This window comes from Mirounga leonina, unplaced genomic scaffold, assembly GCF_011800145.1.
Source record: "Mirounga leonina isolate KUSES-001 unplaced genomic scaffold, KU_Mleo_1.0 Mir_169, whole genome shotgun sequence".
Lineage (NCBI taxonomy): Eukaryota > Metazoa > Chordata > Mammalia > Carnivora > Phocidae > Mirounga > Mirounga leonina.
This window is the reverse complement of record NW_023270431.1, coordinates 7,702,897-7,723,593: the sequence shown is the minus strand read 5'-3', so window position 1 is coordinate 7,723,593 and position 20,697 is coordinate 7,702,897. Positions and strand designations below refer to the sequence as shown.

General features: G+C 37.4%; 1 protein-coding gene across 1 annotated transcript in view; it reads left to right on the top strand.

Moving 5' to 3' along the window:
- Positions 1 to 14,511, top strand: part of GBE1 (1,4-alpha-glucan branching enzyme 1) — a 281,160-nt gene extending 266,649 nt beyond the window's left edge. The window contains exons 15-16 of the mRNA XM_035015151.1: positions 5,115 to 5,232; positions 13,747 to 14,511. Of these exons, the coding sequence (XP_034871042.1) occupies positions 5,115 to 5,232; positions 13,747 to 13,803 (175 nt within the window). The 3' untranslated portion in view covers positions 13,804 to 14,511. The remainder of the gene's footprint in view (positions 1 to 5,114; positions 5,233 to 13,746) is intronic.
- The last annotated feature ends 6,186 nt before the right edge of the window (positions 14,512 to 20,697 follow it).

Sequence of the window (20,697 nt, the reverse complement as noted above, 5' to 3'; positions counted from 1 at the left end):
AACACTGTGGCTAGTTCTGTGCTGGTAGTTGTTTTCAGATTGTTAAAAATACAAAATTGTCTTTGCTTTCCAGCACCTATTCTTACTCTACCAGATGTTTGTTCACAGTTCCTTAAAATTTCATATGGAATATGTCTTGCCTTGGATAGAGATTCTTTCTCCTGGGGCCATTGAGCTCCCAGTAGTTATTGCAACCATAATAATATGGGTGGGTTGATTAAAGACTCAGATCTGAAAATAATATAATAAATGCATATATTCTAAGACGTACTTTTTTTTCACATTTAAGCTTGTCTTCAGTTGGGATGTGTTCTACAGTGAATGGCATGATAGTGATATTTTTTTTCTCTTTATTGGGGATACATAAGATAATTCATCTTAAAATTGATGATGCCCTAGATGTAAAGATGGATGGTAACTTACCATCTTTGCCATCTTTATGTTCACCTAGTGACTGGAGGGCCCCTTTCATTGTCACTCAATTTGAAACCTCAGGGGTCGTACCTTACAATAAATTTCCTTAGCTTCATCAGCGGGAGTGAAGTGAGTTTAGTGCAGAATGATATAAATGATAGTACTTCTTACATCAAAATCCTTATACTTTGAACAGACACTTTATCAAGTAGCTGAGCAAACACAGCAGCTTTTGAAGTATTTGAAGAGCCATTGAATTTAAGAGTCTTCATGCCTTCACTCTTCTTTAATCTTATTAGTACAGGTCTTCAGAACATGGCTCTTTCTTGGTTCAAATTTAAGGACATAGATTATACAATAATGCTTAAAACTTCTTATCTATTTCAACCTGTTGATAGATATATCAAATACTTAGGAAGCTCTTGAATGTAAAATAAGAAGAAATCATAATATTTTTAAATGACATTCAAATGGATAAGGACCTATTTGATCTCTTTTGTAGAAAAAAATCTTCATAAAATAATTCCATCATTCTATCATTTTTTTCCTACTGTATTTTCCCAAATTGAGCAAGGTATATTTTTTGGTCCAATATTTTGTATTACCAATAAAATGACCAAATGAACGTAATGAACAAGAATGGATCTAGAACAAATACAGTAAATGTCAGATATTCAGACTCCATAAGGAATGTTAAGAATTCAGTCTTTTAACATCAATCTTTTAAATTTAACAAGATTAATCATTTAGATGAATATCACTTTATCTGCTTTTTAAATTTTTATTCCTCTCATGTCAAATTCATTCTGGCCTCTTTATCCTAAGAATCGCAACTTTAGAATTAAACAAGAAACTGTTTATGAAAAGACTTTGCCTCATTCTCCATATAAACTAGGTGCCCAGGTGTAGAGAGTAGGGTAATTAGATTACATTCGACTGGTGTGTACATCGATCTCTGCCACTGAACTGGTTGTGTGTCTCTGGGCGCACACATTTTCTCCTTCTGCTTCTGTCTCCCCACGTTGTGCACTGGTGTCCTTATTTTTCCATCCAAATTCTCACTGATGTATCTATGCCTCTCCATTCACACTCTCCGAGGTTCACCATACTACTATCCGTGGACCTCGTAAGACTCCCGACTGTTCTCTCTGACCTGGTCTTTTCTTTGTCCATCTTATTCTACCCCCAGCCTCCAGGTTAATTTTCTTGATTGTCATACTCTTTTTCACCAATCTTCAACATTCTCATACTTCATTACCAAAATAAATCTTAGTCTAGCCCAGCCTTCAAAACTCTCTATAGACAGTCAGTCCTACCTTTCCTCCTTGGCTCTCCCTCTCATTGCATATTTCTTTCTGCTTTATTTATAGACATTCAGGTGCATGTGTTCTCTCTCCTTACAGCTGTAAGTCGTATGTAAACTAAGACCATATATTAGCCTTTTTTTTTTATCTTACACAGTGCCTTATACATTTTGTGTACTTAGTGAGTGGGGGAGTAAAGATAACTTATTCTACTTTCCTCTAATACAAAAATATAAGATATGGAATTTGACTTTTCTTGGTGAATCAGAATTGTCCTGAATGTTTCAAAGATGTAGTGAGAACCTTTTATGAAAAGACATTCTGTTAAGTGTTGGGAGGTAGCTATAAATGAAGGAGGGCCTTTTGAGGTATCCTGCTAAATTTATTCTATCTGCTACAGAATTGGAAACCATATTTAAAAAAATAATTTAAAATAACTGTAAATTCTCTCAGAGTTGTATTTTCAGAGATGTTCTTTAGTGAAAGATGGGGGTTTGCAGGGATTTTGGTGCTGTTTGGGTGCCCTGTTGTGTGTGCGTATGCACACGAGAAAGAAGGAGTAAAGGAATGCCTGAGTGAGAGATAAGAAATCAGTCAATCGATCAATCAATCCAGGTGCTCAAATAACTGCTTTAAAATTGTTTGTTCTAAGCAGTGTCCCTAAAAGATGGGTTTCTAATACTCAAATAATATGTGGTAGTAATTCACAATTATAAGGCTCTTCCACAATTATTACTTTTAATCTAGTGTTTTAAATTATTGTAATTTCTGGAGCTCAAGGGTTGCTTTTCTAAAGGAAGCTATTGTATTCCCTGAGTAATATAGACACAGGGCTGGGTAATTCCAAAAGTGGCCACAGCAGAATTTTTTCTTTAAATTATAAATTAGAGAAACAGTTCCAAACTGATGTTTTAAAACTTTCATTATGGCTTTTGTAAGCTTTTGCTTTATGGCTACAAATTACATATATTAAGTGAGTAGATTCCAACCATTTTAAGTGTGATGATCCCTTTCAATGTCAAAAAGAAATGGATTCTTTTATAACAATTGTTCTTTCAGTATCCTTGATTGAAAAAATATATGAGCAAAACCTTACTCTAAATCTTGTGACTTTTTAAATGAATCTGCATTTTATTAATAAAAAAAGATGCACAAGGGCGCCTGGGTGGCTCAGTTGGTTAAGCGACTGCCTTCGGCTCAGGTCATGATCCTGGAGTCCTGGGATCGAGTCCCGCATCGGGCTCCCTGCTCTGCAGGGAGTCTGCTTCTCCCTCTGACCCTCCCCCTCTCATGCTCTCTCATTCTCACTGTCAAATAAATAAATAAAATCTTAATAAATAAATAAATAAATAAATAAATAAATAAATAAATATGCACATTATTTAAAATACAGTACCCAAATGTGTATAATAACATAATTCAGGCTTCAGACAATGCCTGATGCAAATATAGATTTCCAGTCCCTTATAATAACATAATTACTCATTTGGTGAGATCCTTTTAATAACAGCTACCAGTGAATGTCAACCCACAGGTTGGGAACCCCTGCTTTTGATGAGATACTTGCTTTCTTCAGACACTACTACCAATTATCTATGATCTTAACTACTAATTTAATAATTGATACTCTATTTCAAAAGTTTTTAAAGTATTCTAGGACATCAGTCTCTAAATTGTACTCATTTTTGTTCTTGTTTTTGCTTTGGAAGATTTTTTTTGAAGATTTTATTTATTTATTTATTTATTTGACAGAGCAAGAGAGCACAAGCGGGGGGCGGGGGGGGAGAGGCAGAGGGAGAGGGAGAAGCAGACTTCCTGCTGAGCAAGGATCCCGACATGGGGCTTGATCCCAGGACCTTGGGTTCATGACCTGAGCCGAAGGCAGACGCTTAACCATCTGAGCCACCCAGGCGCCCCATTTTTTTTAAAGATGCTTTTTGAAGATTTGTACAAGTATTTAATGAACTAGGATGAAGAACAAAAGCTAAACTTTAATTTTAATAGTTCCTTTCATTCCACAAGGCTTCATTTATTTACAGTGTCTCCAGTTATTTATTTTCACTATCTGTGTTTTGCCATTAAATGATTTCGAATGCTCAAGTCATTTTCAGCTATATTGAGTGACTTTAGAATTTGCCTGTGCCCAGTAGTCATCTTTTGAATCTCAATCAGTCTTTCTCTCTCTCTCTGTCTCTTGTTAAACACTAACATTCTGATTATCAGTTTGAATTTGAGTCAGAGCAGGCTGACCTAGATTGACTGAAATGGAGCCACCCCTCCCAGCAAAAGTTCCTTTAGCGAGTTTGTCTGAATCTCTTACCCAGACAGGGGTTCCCTAGGCATGAAAATGATGTTCATTGTTTGTCACCATGTGTACTTTTAATGTGATACTTTTTAATGGAAATATACAAACACTTCTGAATTAAAGCTTTATATACCAGAGAAAGAAAACACAAAGCACTTAAATCTCTTTGTATCCCTCCTTGGGCTAGAAGAAAGTTAATATTTCTATATGTACTGATGTACATTTACTTAAGGAATTTTGTATTAAGTATCATGTCTAGACATTTAGAGCATAATAAATTTGAACATAATAGCCATAGCTTTTATTTTGTTGTAAATACAGTAATAAAACGTATCTAATAACTCACCTGGAAAAACAGATGTTAAATGGTATGAGACCACGTGAATGCAACGTGAATCTCCCTGTAACATGGATGGATAGTATGTTTTCATGATCTTGTGTGTTAATAGCAGGAGGAGACCTGCTTAGTTCTGCACTCTTCAGACCACACATGGACACTTGGTTCACTTCTGAGTTCCTCACTTTGATAACCAGGATCTAGAAAACTGGAATGAAGTTGGAGATGGGGAAGGAGTAAAAAGCCATATCAAATGAGAAATTCTTAAAGGTCCTGGGATTACATTTAGTATGCATTTAGTAATAGATGTAGAGGACACATGGAGGTAGCATAACTATTATTAAATATTTGAAAGGTTACTGAATTTTGAATTTATTCTTTATGGCTTTTCCAGGTTGAAAAGTCCCAAGAAGTCAAATTTCCATTCACAATAGAGGTGACTTTCTAATGAATGGGATGGGTTGTAATAAGAGAAAAGTAGATTCTCTGTTCATAGGGACAGTCAGTCCCAGCTTGGATGATCATGTGATAAGCTGTGATAGGATAGCAAAGCTCCCATGGGTGTGTGAACCAGAGAGTCTCTAACACCCTTTCAAACATGAGTATCTCTGAAATACTAGAAAGGAAATGGGTATATAACACTAAACATGGTTTAACAGTGTTCAGAATACTCACTTTCAAATTGCTATCTCAGAACATATTTTATAATGTCTCATTTCACTCCTGAACCATTGTGATTCCTTAAAAGCTATACATTCAAAATTGTGCTAGATACAGATGTAGCAGAATATGGAGGACATCAGAGACTGGACCACAATACCGATTTTTTTTCTGAAGATTTTAAACATAATGAGCGTCCCTATTCTCTTTTGGTAAGTAAGGTCTTTAAGATCTTTTCATTGCATTTTCATTTAACCCTTTATTTTTAAAGTGATGTTTTTGTCCAAAGAAACAACTCTTCAACAAGTAAGTGGCATGTAAAAACAAAACAAAACAGCGTGGGGTTGATAGAGAATAAGTGAGCTAAAACATTCAGAGGCGGTGTGTGTGGTGCTGGACTGAATTTGCTTTTGGAAAACTGATAGTAAGGGGTATTTGGTGGACAATTGGGGAAGTTTGGAGATTAATAGGAATAAAAACTATTGCTCAAAAAATAAGGGGAAGGCAGTTTTTTCTATTTTTTATGCAACAACTTACTTCCCTTCTGTTCTTGCTTTCTGTATATTTTACATCCAGTAGATTTCTACATTATTGACTGTCTAATGAAGTTTAATTTAAAACACCTTAAGAAGGTCTATAAAAATCTATCTTTTCTCTTTCCTGCAGCCAATTAAAGACTGAATTCATTCTTACAAAATTTTCTGATTTCCTCATATCACTGAGGAAAACATTAAACCATATAACTAATTTTTAATTTGTATTAACACATGTGAAAAATATTGCTTTAAACTACAAGTCTTCTTTTAAAAATGTAGGATTTAGAAACCCTCCAGATTTGGAGGTCAAAAGGGAGAATCTGTAAGAGATCCCTGGTTCCCTCATTTTTCTACTATATTCCCACCTCTTAAAAGTGGTGCAAGTACATCACTTTGTAAATCACCATGTTATATACAGAATCAGCTTGCCAAAGACAGTGGCATAAAATAAATGAAAAGAGTAGAGATGAGCAAGATTGAGTTGTGGATTATAGGGTCTGAGGAAAGTGCAATGGCCACAGGAGACGTGAGTGTTACTCTAACAGTCTGTGTGTGCATATGGGTGGTGATGATGGTCACACTTACATAGCTTTAGACACACATATAGATACATAAGCATTTTTGAGAGGGAGGGCTTCGTGATGCAGTCAGATTTTTTCCACAAAGAATAATTGTTGTAGTTTGTCAGAACATTCAGTTTTGCCATGTAAAGATGGATAAAAATCATTTCTGAAATGTATTTTTCTAAGATTTTATTGATTGATTGAGAGACAGAACACAAGTGGGGGGAGGGACGGGAGGGGGATGGGGAGAGATCATCTCAAACTAACCCCACGCTGAGCGGGGAGCCCGAAGCAGGGCTCAGTCTCACAACCCTGAGATCATGACCTGAGCTGAAATCAAGAGTCAGACGTCTAACCTACTGAGCCACCCAGGCGCCGCTCTGAATTGAATTTTAGAAATTATCTTAGGGGACACCTGGGTGGCTCAGTTAGTTAGGCATCTGACTCTTGATTTTGGCTCAGGTCATGGTCTCAGGGTCCTGAGATTGAGCCCTGTGTCCAGCTCCATGCTCAGCACAGAGTATGCTTAAGATTCCCTTTCTCCCTCTCTCTCTCTCTGTCCCTCCCTGTGATTGTGTGCACTCTCTTGCTAAATAAATAAACAAATAAAATCTTTTAAAAAATTATCTTAAAGTTCTGCAATAACCAGAAGAGCTAGAGACCCCTAAGGGACTAAGGAAGAGCATTCAGCTTGCAAAGATGACCCACAGAGAAGCAGCAGCTTGCTGTGAGAAAGCTGGGCTTGAACCAGTCAAACCAGACTGAGAGGAATTTGGAAGAGTCAGGCTAAATGTGTGTGTATAAAACGTCCTAAAGCTTCATGTGTCCAGTGAGGGTTCTGTTAGGTAGAGAGGCATGGTAGAATATTGAAAAGACCACAGACTGTTGTGGCAGCGAACTTGGGATGGAGCCCCCTGTCTGCCATTGACTAGCTCTGAGAACTTGAGTTCTCACCCTTTCTGCACTGCATTTTCCCTCATCTGCATAATGAGCATTAGTATAGTATCCTCCCCACAGCAAGAGATTCTTGAGGCATATAAACTCATTAACATAAGTTTTTTGGAAACTGCAAAATGCTATTTCCCATGTACTTTAAAGGTATTACTGTTACGGCTATTCAGTTCTTTTTTAGGTATTTTAAGCACATCCAGATACTAGGTGCTTTGAGGACACATAGTTAAGAAGACCTCCTCCCAATTTGGGGGAAATTATAATCTTAGGCAAGGGCTCAAAATCTTTGAGGATGGGCAGAAAATATCTTGCCATCCTTTCAATTTTTTTAAGAGTAAAAATACTCTATCATAATTAGAACAAGCCAACTCACAGCGGCAGCAACAGTCAGGAGATTATTTTGCAAGTACTAATTGAATTTATCTTGCAAATAAGGAATGCACAGTTCTAAATTAGCAGGTGGGGTGGAGAGTAGCACATAAGCATTGATAACAGGTAGAGGAATACAGCGCTGCAAGCACGTGAGAAATAGAACATAGCTTAACACCATTGCCTGTATTAGAGTTCTGATCCAACTTGGTCAGAAAGGTAATGATTAGCTCTGTCTTCCCAACAGCAGCATCTCGTTTCAGTAACTTCAGGTGCTTCAGGAAACACTCATTTGAATGTCTTTAGGCTCCAGGTGAAATAATCACTGGTTTTAATATAGGAATAAGGGAGCCCAAATAGACCAGAAAATCCAATAAAACATGTTCCTTCTTGCCAGAGTTATCCTCTGAAGAGCCAGAGGGGGGAAAAAATCACACTAAAAAACAAACCTATTCAAAGAATGCCTCATTATAATGGGATTCTTTATTAAACGAGGTCATATGTGCTGGGATCCGATCAGGTTTCTTGAACATGACTGTAGGCGCTCTAGATCTCATTCCGCCACCAGCGAGAGATCACTTTTGCTTCCCACATGCCTGGAATAAAGGGGAGAAAAGAAGGCGTCTTTCCTTCTCCGTGAAATGTCCGCCCATCGTAACAAGCACAGGGTATTTACTAAAGCTTAATTTGCAAGCTCAAGAATGCAAAGGATCTGCTGAATAAGTGTCAAATCTGTTTTCAAAGATAGTAACAAACAGAGTTTGAAGGCATCTTAAAATAGCCATACAAGCTGCAGCATCAGCAGGTACCATTCCCGTGTCTTCCTTACCACCTACTCCACCAGTTAAAACTGGGAAGCGGGACGAGAACCGGGTGTGTACTACTGTTGAAACACGTTTGCTAAGGTCAGAGTAGCCCACGAAAGCCAAGAGGCGACGGGGCAGAATTTCTCCATTCGACTTCACTGGCAATTATTGGAAACTCCATCTTAGCACACTCACTTCTCTATATTTTGGTTTCTGAGAGAGGAACTTCTGTGAACTTATATGTTACTTACGTGTCGGGTCCGCACACTGGAAGCAGGCAGGCTTCCTTTCCCTTCTTTGGTTCATAAATTCAAATTCCCTGGCACAAATGGAAGAACAGATTATTGAGCCTAAAATGAGAATTAGTTTCCTTTACAGTAACTCAAGTAGTCTCAAGGGTGAAATATGGATAAGGCAATAATTTTAGCATTTATTACTTTGCCAGTTAGGCTCCTTATCATTAAGAAGTAGATCTCTTTAGCCCCACATCGGGCTCCCTGCTTGGCCTGCTTCTCCCTCTCCCACTCCCCCTGCTTGTGTTCCCTCTCTCGCTGTGTCTCTCTCTGTCAAATAAATAAATAATCTTAAAAAAAGGGGGGGGGGAGTCAATCTGTTCATTCTTATTCTAAATTTGGGAATTCAAAAGCAGACTTTTAGTTTAAATAGGGAATCCGGCATAGATGTATTGTCCTTATTGTCCCTCAGTTGTAAGTATTAGAATACAATTTAGCGATTGGGAAATTTATTTTTCTCTATCCCAAACCATGAACATGTTTAGGATTTTCAGATAAGAAAAAAAATCAAACACGATTCTTAAAGCTTATTCTTTTTCAATATTTCTAAATTAGATAATATAGATTTCTATTTAGAAATATTTATTAGCATCACTTTTCTCTTAGCCTAACACAAAATAATGAATTAGAATAAGATTTATTTTTTCTCAGAAAATATTTTATGAACTAAAGCATGTATGTGAAAATTGAAATTATTTTATATATCAAACTTATTTTTCAAAATAATTTGTAATTCTTTTATGACGAATGTGTGTACGTAGACTATTAAAGGTCTAATGCGCTTTTCATCAAATGATGTTATCACCCTTCAAGTATGTGCTATTGCTAAATTTAGCAATTTCTAAGAAAATTTAAAAGTTAAAGTATTTTTCACCTAAAAGTCACTTTAAAATTTTCTGTTCTCAAATTTTTGACACCCTGTTTTCAAAAATTGTATAATTAATTTTTGCAACTCAGTTATGATCCTAGATTAACATAATACTTTGCCTGGATGTCATAATATAGTAGATTATTGTGTGATCCGTTTTGGTATTTTTGTTGTTGTGGGGTTTTTTGTTTTTGTTTTGTTTTTAGCCATGTTAGTGTTCAGCTTAGTGATTAAGTCATTAAGGTAGTCAAAATAACTGGGTAGATTAGCATGCATTTTGCCTCTCTTAATAAGTGAATTGGATTATACTGTGGCATTCTGATTCCTTCTGAAGTGTTGACTATAAATGTAGCTAGAAGAAATGAAATTCATGGCCATACATCACATTGTCTCATATGTTCTTAATGTGATCCTAGCCACAAAATCTTTAGGGCTTAATGGCTAACACATGGGCGTGATATGTATGTTGACCAGCATACATTATCTGTGATGTGCATCCTAAACAGTTTTTCTATACATGTACTTAAATATAAATTGTTTATATTTAAATATGCTTAAACATTTTCATGTTTAAACCTACTTAAATTATGTTCATATTTCTTTTCACTTGCTGCGTGAATCAAAACTATTTTTAGAATTAAAATTATAAAATGAGTCTTACAGAGCCAATACTTAGCACTAAATTATAAAGCCCCCAAACTGTTCATGTCTGTAATTGTCTCATCATAAGGATTAGTTCTGATTATCTTAAATCCTTTAGTATAATTGGTAGGCATTTCCTAACCACTAAGAAAATTGATTTACATACTCAGAACCCTAATAAAGAAGAAAACTCAAAATTCCATAAATAGCTATAGTTAAGAAGAATCACTTGCTGGGGGAAATTCTTTCATGTTGCCTATGCTGCAAAGGGCTCTAGAGCAACGTAAACACATTCCAGTAATTAACACTGCAGTGAAAAATACAGTTACACAATATTCCCGTTAATGACACTATACAATTACCAACCGAAGGTTTTTTGAGCAGAGAGTATTAAGAGGTCTCTAAGTGTGACTGGGATTGGCGTCATAAAGCTCCTTACATAAAATGACCAGCATCATTTAGTAAGAGTTCTTGGAGCATTTTTTTAACCATTAAATGCCCAAATAGGAAACTCAATGCATATATTGCAAGCCTTGAACTTCTTATGTCATCCCTTTTGTTTTACTCTTACATTTGGGGTGGCTAAAATACCAAAAGATCACAGAAAGGAAGACTGTTTCTAAATTATAGGCTTACAGTTTTCATTTGTATTTTATTAATGAAATTAGTTATGAGGTTATGAATCAAACAGAGTAGATGCCAAAACTCTGTAGGATTCAAATAGGAGATTGATGTGACCTGTCCCGATCGATCACTGTGCCACACTGAGCAGAACCTGTCCTTATTTGTTTAGGTCTGACTTGTTTGTTTCATTGCATCTGTCTGCAGAGCCTTGAACTTATCAGAATCCTTTTATATGCATGTAAGACCATACCTAAAATCAGAGAAATGTTTTTAATGTAAAGGGAACTGAAATTCTTTTGTCTAGTCTTTGGTGCTACTTGAAAAATTTAGATTGGTCTTCAGTTTTAAAACATGGGGCACCTGGGTGGCTCAGTCGTTAAGCGTCTGCCTTCAGCTCGGGTCATGGTGCCAGGGTCCTGGGATGGAGCCCCGCCATCGGTCTCCCTGCTCTGCAGGAAGACTGCTTCTCCCTCTCCCGCTCCCCCTGCTTGTGTTCCCTCTCTCGCTGTGTCTCTCTCTGTCAAATAAATAAATAAAATCTTTTTTAAAAAATGCTTAGAACAGTTCAGAATTGTTCTATTTCTGGGGGACCTGCTGTCCCACTGATTAGTTATACCTAGTTTCTATGATTCCCCAAACTACACACATAGAATAGAGTAAGTACTTGGCAAACTCCTTTGAAAGGGCAGAACACTGTCTCTCGACTCCTGCCTATTTTGATAAGAGTTGGAGAGAAAATTGGTTGAAACTGTAAATTATAGGAAAAATAGAGGGAAACATAATATTTATCTTTTGGAAGTACTGGAAGCAGTCAAACTGTGAGACATTGAGCTACCCAGTGACTGTTAGCATTTTTGAAATTTTTCTCAGATGATGATGATCATTTTCTAAAACCACTATTGGGACGCCTGGGTGGTTCAGTCGGTTAAGCGTCTGCCTTCAGCTCAGGTCATGATCCCAGGGTCCTGGGATCGAGTCCCCCGCATCGGGCTCCCCGCTCCAAGGGGAGCCTGCTTCTCCCTCTGCCTCTGCCTCTCTCTCTCTCTATCTCTCATGAATAAATAAATAAAATCTTTAAAAAATAAATAAATAAAAATAAATAAAATCACTATTAATTGAAGATTAGAAAAACTCTAGTTACTACATTCATAATATAAATTTCTTTTTAAAAGGCCATCATTTTACAACCACTTTAATCTTTATTGTTCAAAACTAACCAACTATATTAGTGTATCTGATTTTTTTTTTAGAGTTGTGAGAGTTCTTTATCACAAAAACCTTAAGGGAAAACATTGTGTTCATTTGCAGAGTTGAGATGTATTGGACATACAGTAGTCTCATTCGGTGAAAATTAGCTGTTCTGTTCCTTTATTTTTTTTTTCCTTAAGCCCTGCCTGCTTTGCATCTTTCATTCTGGTTCTACACTATAAAAACTTTTTTTTCTTTTTTTTAACCCGTCAGTCAGACTTTCACTTAAAGATAAAATGACTGAAATAATAAAATATCCGCAGTGTCAGAAATGGAGAGATACTGTCACAATGACGACAGCAGTCTAATATTATTTTTACTGTTTGTTAACAGTAAATATGTTATATGTAAAATAGCACATAGATAAACATCAAGCAGTTCAGATCACTTCTCAATTTTATAAAAAGTATTTCAGAGATAAGTGTATTAAAGAATATCTTACAATATATGCATGTATTGGGCCCACTTTTATTCTTTTATTCATTGTTCATTATTTTATTTAGTCATCATTGGCACCTACTTTGTCCACTGGCACCTACGAAGAGTTAGAAATATGAAGACATAGAGCTTCTGCCCTTTTAAAGTTCATAGTCGGGTGGGGAGGACAGATCATAAACTTGAAAAAAATCGCAAATTGTGTTAGATGTTCAGAAAGAAATAAAAATGCCCTTTAACCAGAGAACTTGGATTCAACTCTTATCTCAGCCACTTACTAAGTGTGTGAGGTTGGGAAAATTATTTAGCTGCCTCGTGCCTCCATTCCCTCAACTGAAAAATGGAGGTGAAAGCAGTAGGGCCTCACAGGGTTGTCCTGAGGATCGAACGAACTAGTACTTAAAAGACAGACGGACAGAGGGCTCATACTGAGCACTTAGTAATTGTACCTGCGATTCCCATTGTTTGGTGCCTCACCGTACAGAAGGGAAATCTGGGACCTAGAGAGGCAAAGCAACACAGCCAAGGTTGCCCAGATTAAAAAAAAAAAAAAAAAAAAAGACGAAGAGGAAGAAGAAGAAGGAGGAGGAGGAGGAGGAGGAGGAGGAAACAAACAAAAATGGAGCTGTCATAGAAAAAGTGGAGAAGCTATCCTATCTAGCGTTGTCAAGGGACACCCCTCTGTGGAGCTGCAACTTTTTAAAATGCAAGAGATGAGGAACTAGCAAGGTAGAGTATTCTGAGCCCAGACCCAGAGGAGGGCAGAAAGGCCCCCCTATAGGCGGAACCTGGTGTGAGGGGAGAAGAGACTCGTGCCACACTGAGCTGAGATGGAGATGGAGTCTCTCGCAGGAAGGAGAGGAGTCAGGACCCTGCAGGGCGTGGAGAGGATGCGTATTGTATTTTAAATGCAGGAGCAAGCTTTTTGACTGGGAGGGACCTAAATACCCTTAGGATCCCTTACATCACCCTTCAAGTTTAGTTCTTAAAAGGACAGAAGACAAAACAGGATGACAAATAAGAGTCTTGGTTAGAGCGGTGTTCTGTATATTACTGTTATTCACCTGAATAGAATAACATTGTAACCTTAGGGCAGCCTTCCTGTACCGCCGGATGGTGCCTCGTCCGCAGCCCGTGTCCTTTACAGCCCTCGTGGCTGCGGATCGCTGGGTTTTGTAAAGTGTGTGGCGCCCTCTAGTGGTGTTTGCTTCAAAGGAGTCTCACGTAGGTGCCCAGACTGCTGAACCATAGAAATGTCTCCTGGGAGCCTGCGGAAGCGTAAAGATAACCGTAACTTGAAGGAAATGTGAGAGGGCATCATGTCCTTTTGACATAAGGTCATCGTGTTCAGTATTTCTTTCAATTGCACTGACATGATTGTGTTGACTTAGGTGTACATTCCAAGCCGAGTGGGCCTCATCCTTCAGAACGTGGATATGACCGACTGAAGAAGACGGAGGAGTTTCAGCTTCACCAGAAGACGTGTGCTTTGTTTCCTGTTCTCATTGTCACAGAGCTTGTAATGTGTGAGCTTGCAAAACACAGCTGTCTAGACGAAACAGCAGAGTCTGAAATTTAATATTGGTGTGTGCAAATGAGTGTCAGACTTTAAGTAGAGGGGAGTATATTTTTGAAATTTCAAGGATCCTAGGCTCTCTTTTCCAGGCATCTGAGCAGCTAGGATTCTCAAATTAAGTATTTTATATAATGCCTTTAAACAACTATACTCTCTAGGCCAATATTTGATCCTTAAAGTTCAAATTTGAATCGTGTGTCCTGTATGATTATTTCTGTTGAATGTATACAGTATTTTTTTAAGATGACTATTTGGTGACTTTATTTGTTCTAAGTATATCTTGGTTTAAAATACAAAGCACCAAGTTTGTTACTATGGTTTTTTTTTTTTAATTGTGTTTAGAAATACGGTAATAAGTATGTAGTAAGAATATAAAATTAAGAATTGAGTCAAAGATAATATGGAGCCATTAAAAACTCGTCCATGCTTCATTTTGCCTAAGTTTTATCCTGTGATCTCCGCTTCACTTTGTATCTTGGTGGATGCTGATATCTCCGTCTTTCTGAGGACCTGAATTGGTAATTGTAACATTTCAGAAAACTTCTTTTACTGTCAATCAATAAAAAAAAAAATTGCAAAATTGCCTTTGCTAATGTTTATTTTGGTGGACTACCATGGGGATTGATTTAGAATGAATGTTAAAATGCTTATCTTACCTCTGATACCCTCTCCACATATATGCACACGTGCACAACGGGCCAGCCATGGGGATTAATAATAGTTTTTCTGTAGGTACTATTTTGTAATGTAAGATTATACTAACCAACTCAGATATCCAAGCTACTCTGCAGCTGTAAACCTGAACACTTTCAGACGTTGAATTAACTATCTCAACTCAGTGGGATACTCAGTCATGAAGTTGCCAGTCAAAGCATTAAATAGTAGGCCACAGGTCTAAAATCACTGATACATAATTCATTCATAACTGAGAAATTACGATGCATTTATAAGACAAAGTATCTGTCACGTTTTTTAAAGATCTTATTTACCCCTTTACATTAATACATTAATAGTGATGGCCTCTTTTTTTGTTTTTAGCCTGATTATTCATGACTAAGGAGCTGTACTTGGAAGTCTTTCTATTAAAAACTTATTCAGTGCTGGAAAGGGTTAGCAAAAGAGACTTTTATAGCAAACCTATTATATATTTACCATTTTTCTTATAACTTAGGTCTGAAATATGGTGTTTGCTTTAACTTCAGTGTAGAGTAATAGTTTGATTTCCTGACAGAATCAGTGATGCTAAGCTGATGATGATACCTACTAGGAAACATTACTGAAAGCCTCTGTGTTGCTTTTCCTGCTACCAGAATGCTCTGAATATCTTAGCACTGCCATGATCTGTGTACTGTACCCGTTATTGATAACAGTATGACGTACAGGGGCGCCTGGGTGGCTCAGTCAGTTAAGCGTCTGCCTTTGGCTCAGGTCATGATCCCAGGGTCCTGGGATCAAGTCCCGCATAGGGCTCCCTGCTCCTCTCCCTCCACCCCTCCCCCTGCTTGTGCTCTCTTGCTCTGTCAAATAAATAAAATCTTAAAAAAAAAAAATACAACATACAACCATGATGTTTTGTGTTCTAGTTTATAATTTCTTACTTTTGCATTTCTTTTGTATGAAGAAATATGGGAATTTTCTATCACAGCTCTTTGAAAATAACAAGAAATTACTCCACACCCAGAACCCATCTTCCTTCCCTTGTGACCTCTGAGGCAAAGAATAATCATAATGCTATATTTTCATTATATTGATTGGCCTTACTAATATGATGTTTAGATTTTACCATCTAAAGTTCAAATTTAACAATGTAATATAAGTTGCCTTTGTCAAATGTCTCCCTACAAGGAGAACAATAAAAGGATGTTGCTAGGTAGAAATTATAAAAATACATGCAAACAAAATGTTAAGAGTCCAAAATAGAATGTAGTTTTTTGTTGTTGCTTTTTGTTGTTACTGTTTTTCCTATCAGCAGCCTTTCTAGAACATTCTAATATTGTACTGTATTTCTCTATAAGTCTTCATTTTTGTATCAGTAACATTCTCATCATCATGTACTCTAGTGAGAAGTTCTTTTCAACAATCACAACAGAGAGATGCAAAATTTTACTCTGTATGCCTTATAATGTTTTTTTTTTTTTCTCTGATGTGGTTGTCACTCACATCAAAAATGAGAATCCTCTATCTTTGTTGGCTGGTTTAGAATAAGTATTTTTACCATTCTGATCTTTTATGTTCTAGAAAGCATAGATGATTACAGATTTCTTTCCACTGTTTTTTAATATCAGTGAGTGCTAGTAATCACTCTATTATCCAAAATAGAATTTTACCCCTAACGCTAATGATGCTTACTGTTTTAATATCAGCTTACGTGGAAAATGCCTGTCTTTAGTAATCAAAAACTGAACTGTAAACATTTTTCCTAGAACATTTCCCACTTTCTAACACTTGAACTCTGAGGATCAACTCTTTTCATATAATTTTTTTTCTGTACATTTGATGTTTCTTACGTTGCCCTGCTCTTAGCCGATGCATTCATCTCTAACATAAAATGAGGGATTTAGCCACCATGTTCCTCAAGTTCAAAAAATAACCAGTGACAATAAATTGACTTTTCTTGTGGCAACTGTGGAAGAATGCATGTATTTTTTCCTCTGACTCGAGCACTCCCCTTAGCAATATCAATTCAACATTTGTCAAGCATCAGGGTTATAGCCATTGCTATGCGGGATCATACAGGAGGTTGTCTGAATAAGGAGCCTATTCTTCAAATAATACAGAAGAGAGTGCAGACAGATCTCGGGGAAGTGATGAAGGGTAATATGTTTTCCTCTCGTGTTCAGCTGCGGCTTCAGGGCAAATATCTTTTCCCTGTCTCTGGTCCCACAGCCATTGAATCCCGTGATGAAAGCAACATAAAATAGGTTTCCTGTTGCTCTTCCTATTTAAAACAAGCCAGAGCAGACATACCTGATAGACACCAAAGCAGTAAAGCAGCTTTCTGGGTGGCCACACACCTCTGAGACGATTTCTTTTTGCCCCTTTTGACTCATGTCCTGAACTGGGGGGGTCTTTGGAGTCTTGGGTTTCATTAATCTATATATTCCTTTTAGGGAGACAAGCACTGAGCTAGGAACTTTGCTAGGTAGAATATTTTGATGAAAGAAAATAGGAATCTAAGCCTAGCAATGTCATGTCCTTTATGCAGCAGAGTTCATTTATCATTCACGATGCGTTAGAATTAAAATGTAGATAAATTTTCCCACTAAAGCCAGCCTTCAGGGGGAAAGAAAATCAAATGAACTCCCTACTAATTCTTCTGCTCTATTGTCTTATTAATGGTGATTTGTAGAGAATTGCAGAGAAACATTCATACTTTAGGGCAGAATTTCTTAATTGGTAGTGTGAGAAATTAAGATACAGTAGCTCTAAGTGTTTTTGTCTTTCTGTAATTTAAAATATTACATCTGGATTTTAACTCTTGGCAAAAACTGTGCAGAGAATGTAATGTTTATTTACATGAAAAAATGTATTTGGGGATAGATGTGCTTATGCTACAGGGCATGTCATTCAGAAGTTTCCTCATGACTTAGAATTTTTCTTGTGATTTGTGCTGAACCAGAGAGAGGTATTCGGCCCTCACATATTCGGTGTAGACCACATCACCTGGAAGCCTGCACTGTATTTTAAAAGAGCAGTGTGATATCATGGTCAGAAGAGCTGAGTTCCAGGTCTAGCTAGTCCTTTCAGTGCCTCATTTTAAAAAACACTCACTGACTCCTAGTTCTCACTTACGGCAATAAGACAAAGAGAAAAAAAGAAAAGCATCGGTTTTGTAAATGCTATTGCTTGATCAATAGCCAAATGGATGGTGAGTCAGTGGAGACATCTTCCAAATTCATTGTCAGGGACACACTGTCAACCATCACCTGTCTATCTTTCAAAGCTTCTGCACTAAGTTATCCTCCTTCCCCCAGGCAGGGATGTGTGGGCTGCTTTGTAGAGAAAGGGATTTTGCATTTCCTCCACCAATGCAGGTGACCAAAATGTCAATCCTGCTCCACTGCTCCTCTCCTTTGCTTATTTTAGCTTTTTCTCTGAGCGCACTAGGACATTCCAGTAAATTCCATTCCCCTGCAGTAGTGTTCTGCCTCCTTAGTGAGTCAGCTACTCTCAAACTTGGCACTTACCTAACTCAGCCTTGTGATGAAAGTTAACAATCCCTTTCTGGCGGCCAACAGGGCCAGGCAAACCGTATATGTGGTAAAATAGCCACAGGTACCCCCCAGTGAGGGGTGGCAACCAGGTGCTAAGGGTCTGTGTTTCTCTCCCTCTTCCCCTTCTGCTCACACCACCAACAGAAGGAATGAATTACAGAGGAAACTTAAGAATCGCCAAAGAGAACTCAAGGTTAGAAACACTCTGGCCCATCACCTTTTGGATTGAAAGTCTGTACTCTCGTCAGGCATACACATATTCGTTAAGTAAATGTTTGCACAACTAAACAGTAATATTTTCAAGAAGGGGGAGCGATATCAACCACTGATCTGCAATTCCCACAGTTGTTTGGTACTTACGATAAGACAGTGCATAGCAGAAAACTAGCAAAAAAGCTATCACCCTGAATTACCTTACCACACAAGGATATAAATTAAGTGAAATGCATTCAAATTGTGCATGCTTGTCTAAGGTCATACAGGAAACATAAAGCTGTAAATGCATGAATAAAGCCATCCTACATATAGAATTTGTAAGTAACTGAAAACCCACAAAGTCCACTAAATAAACGATTCCAATATTTATCTTGAACTAATGAGTCACTTGATTGCTATGTGTGATACTACTCAATTTAGGCACTTTTCTGGTCGTATTATGAACATCAAATCTAAACACGTGATTTTATTTGGATTTAAAGTCTTCAAATCTCAGAATGAAAGGCAGTATATGTTTCAATCCCTGTAGAGAATTTCTCACCTCAAACTACGTGGCTATGAGTCTTTTATTTTTCCTCTAGAAAAAGAAGAGGAGAGAAATGAAATACCTTTATTACTTCTTTATGTCCACTAAAGATTCTTAACTAAGTTTGTAGTGTCACTTCCCATTCACTCCAGTAATATAAACAACGAAAAACACTACATGTGATTTCATTTCACAAATGCCTCTAGCCTGGTTGTCAGCTATTGATTAAAACCAGTCATGTGATATAGAAGTCCCCCAACATAGAGTCACTTTCTATCCCCTCTATCACTCAGTTATAGCAAAACTGCAGTAGAATGCCTAATTCTGTCCTATATATATGTGTGTGTGTGTGTGTGTGTATGCTCTCTTTTGCAATTCTTAAGTTTCCTCTGTAACTCATTCCTTCTGCTAGTAGTGTATATACATAGTATATATAGGACAGAATATACATTTATATTTATATATATTTATAAGACATACTGTATTGTCTATCCTGTACTGAGTGCTTTCTTCTTACTCTGTGCCCTGTGGTGGGACTTTATACTTATGACTGAGTCTCTTAAACTCTGCAAAATGATTATAATCACCCTTGTTTGAGTCAATGCTCCTCCTCATCCTACTGTAGTCTGCCATATTCCACAGCATCTTTGGCCATGTCTAAATCAGGCCAAAATCTGGCTCTCCCATTTGTGTTAGTTTGTCTTTAATTGGATTGGAACATCTTTGGTGAGGGAAGGGGGTGGCATGTGAAATCACGCTGGGGTGTGTAATGCCTCACACTTTGTGTCTGATGGTATTCAAGTTTCAGGAATTACGTTTGTCATGAATTGCATTAAGGAAAAAAGTTACAAGATCATGACCCCAGCTCCCAGATTCTGCTTTCTAGTGCTATTCTCCAATAAAAGGAACTAGGACTCCTTGGAGAGATAGCTGATTCTACAGCCTCAGCAGGGAGTCCACGAGATGAGCCTGGGGCTTCTTGTAGTGCCAGAATGTAAGGAAGTGCCCCCAAATCAAAAGAATGGGAGCATGTCAAAGGGACACAGGAACCAATTGAAAGGTACCCAACAGCTACACCTGAAACAATTTGAACAACAAAATAAAAATATATTACTGCATAAATTACAAAATAAATACCCATGGGTTCATACTGATATAAACAAATGCTTGAATAAATAAATCAATGGGGGAGAAGAGACAAATCTCCTGCACAGAAGAAGGCTCAATCATTTTTACCCCTCAGGAAGGTAGGTAGGGCTTCATTCCCCAACTCTCTCCCTTGTGCGTGGACTGCACTGAGTGATCACCTTCTAAAGAGCAGAGTAAGGAAAGGGGGAAAATAAATGGTAGTGGGAAAACCTGGAAAACTACCTCAGCCAAGTGGCTATGCTTAACATCATCAGTGAGTCACGCTGGTAAAATGTACTCTGGATGTAATGTGATGAAGTGAGGAGCATGATGAAAATACAGTCTTCCAAACCTATAACTCTAGTCTTACCATGAAAAAACATCGTAAAAAGTTTGAGGGCTTATGTGTATATCGAATTACATATCAGGAGATTATACATATAAGATTTTGTGTGTGTGTGTGTATATGTGTATATTAGATTTCATATACATGTGTATATATATCGCTGTATATATTATATATGGCATATATAAGGAGTTTTGTTTTAAGGAATTGTCTCCTGTGATTAGGGGTACTGGCAAGTCTGAAATCTTCAGGGCAGGCTGGCAAATTTGAAACTTGGACAAGAATTGACACTGCAGTCTTGAAACAGAATTCCTTCTTTTCTGGAAAACCTCAGAT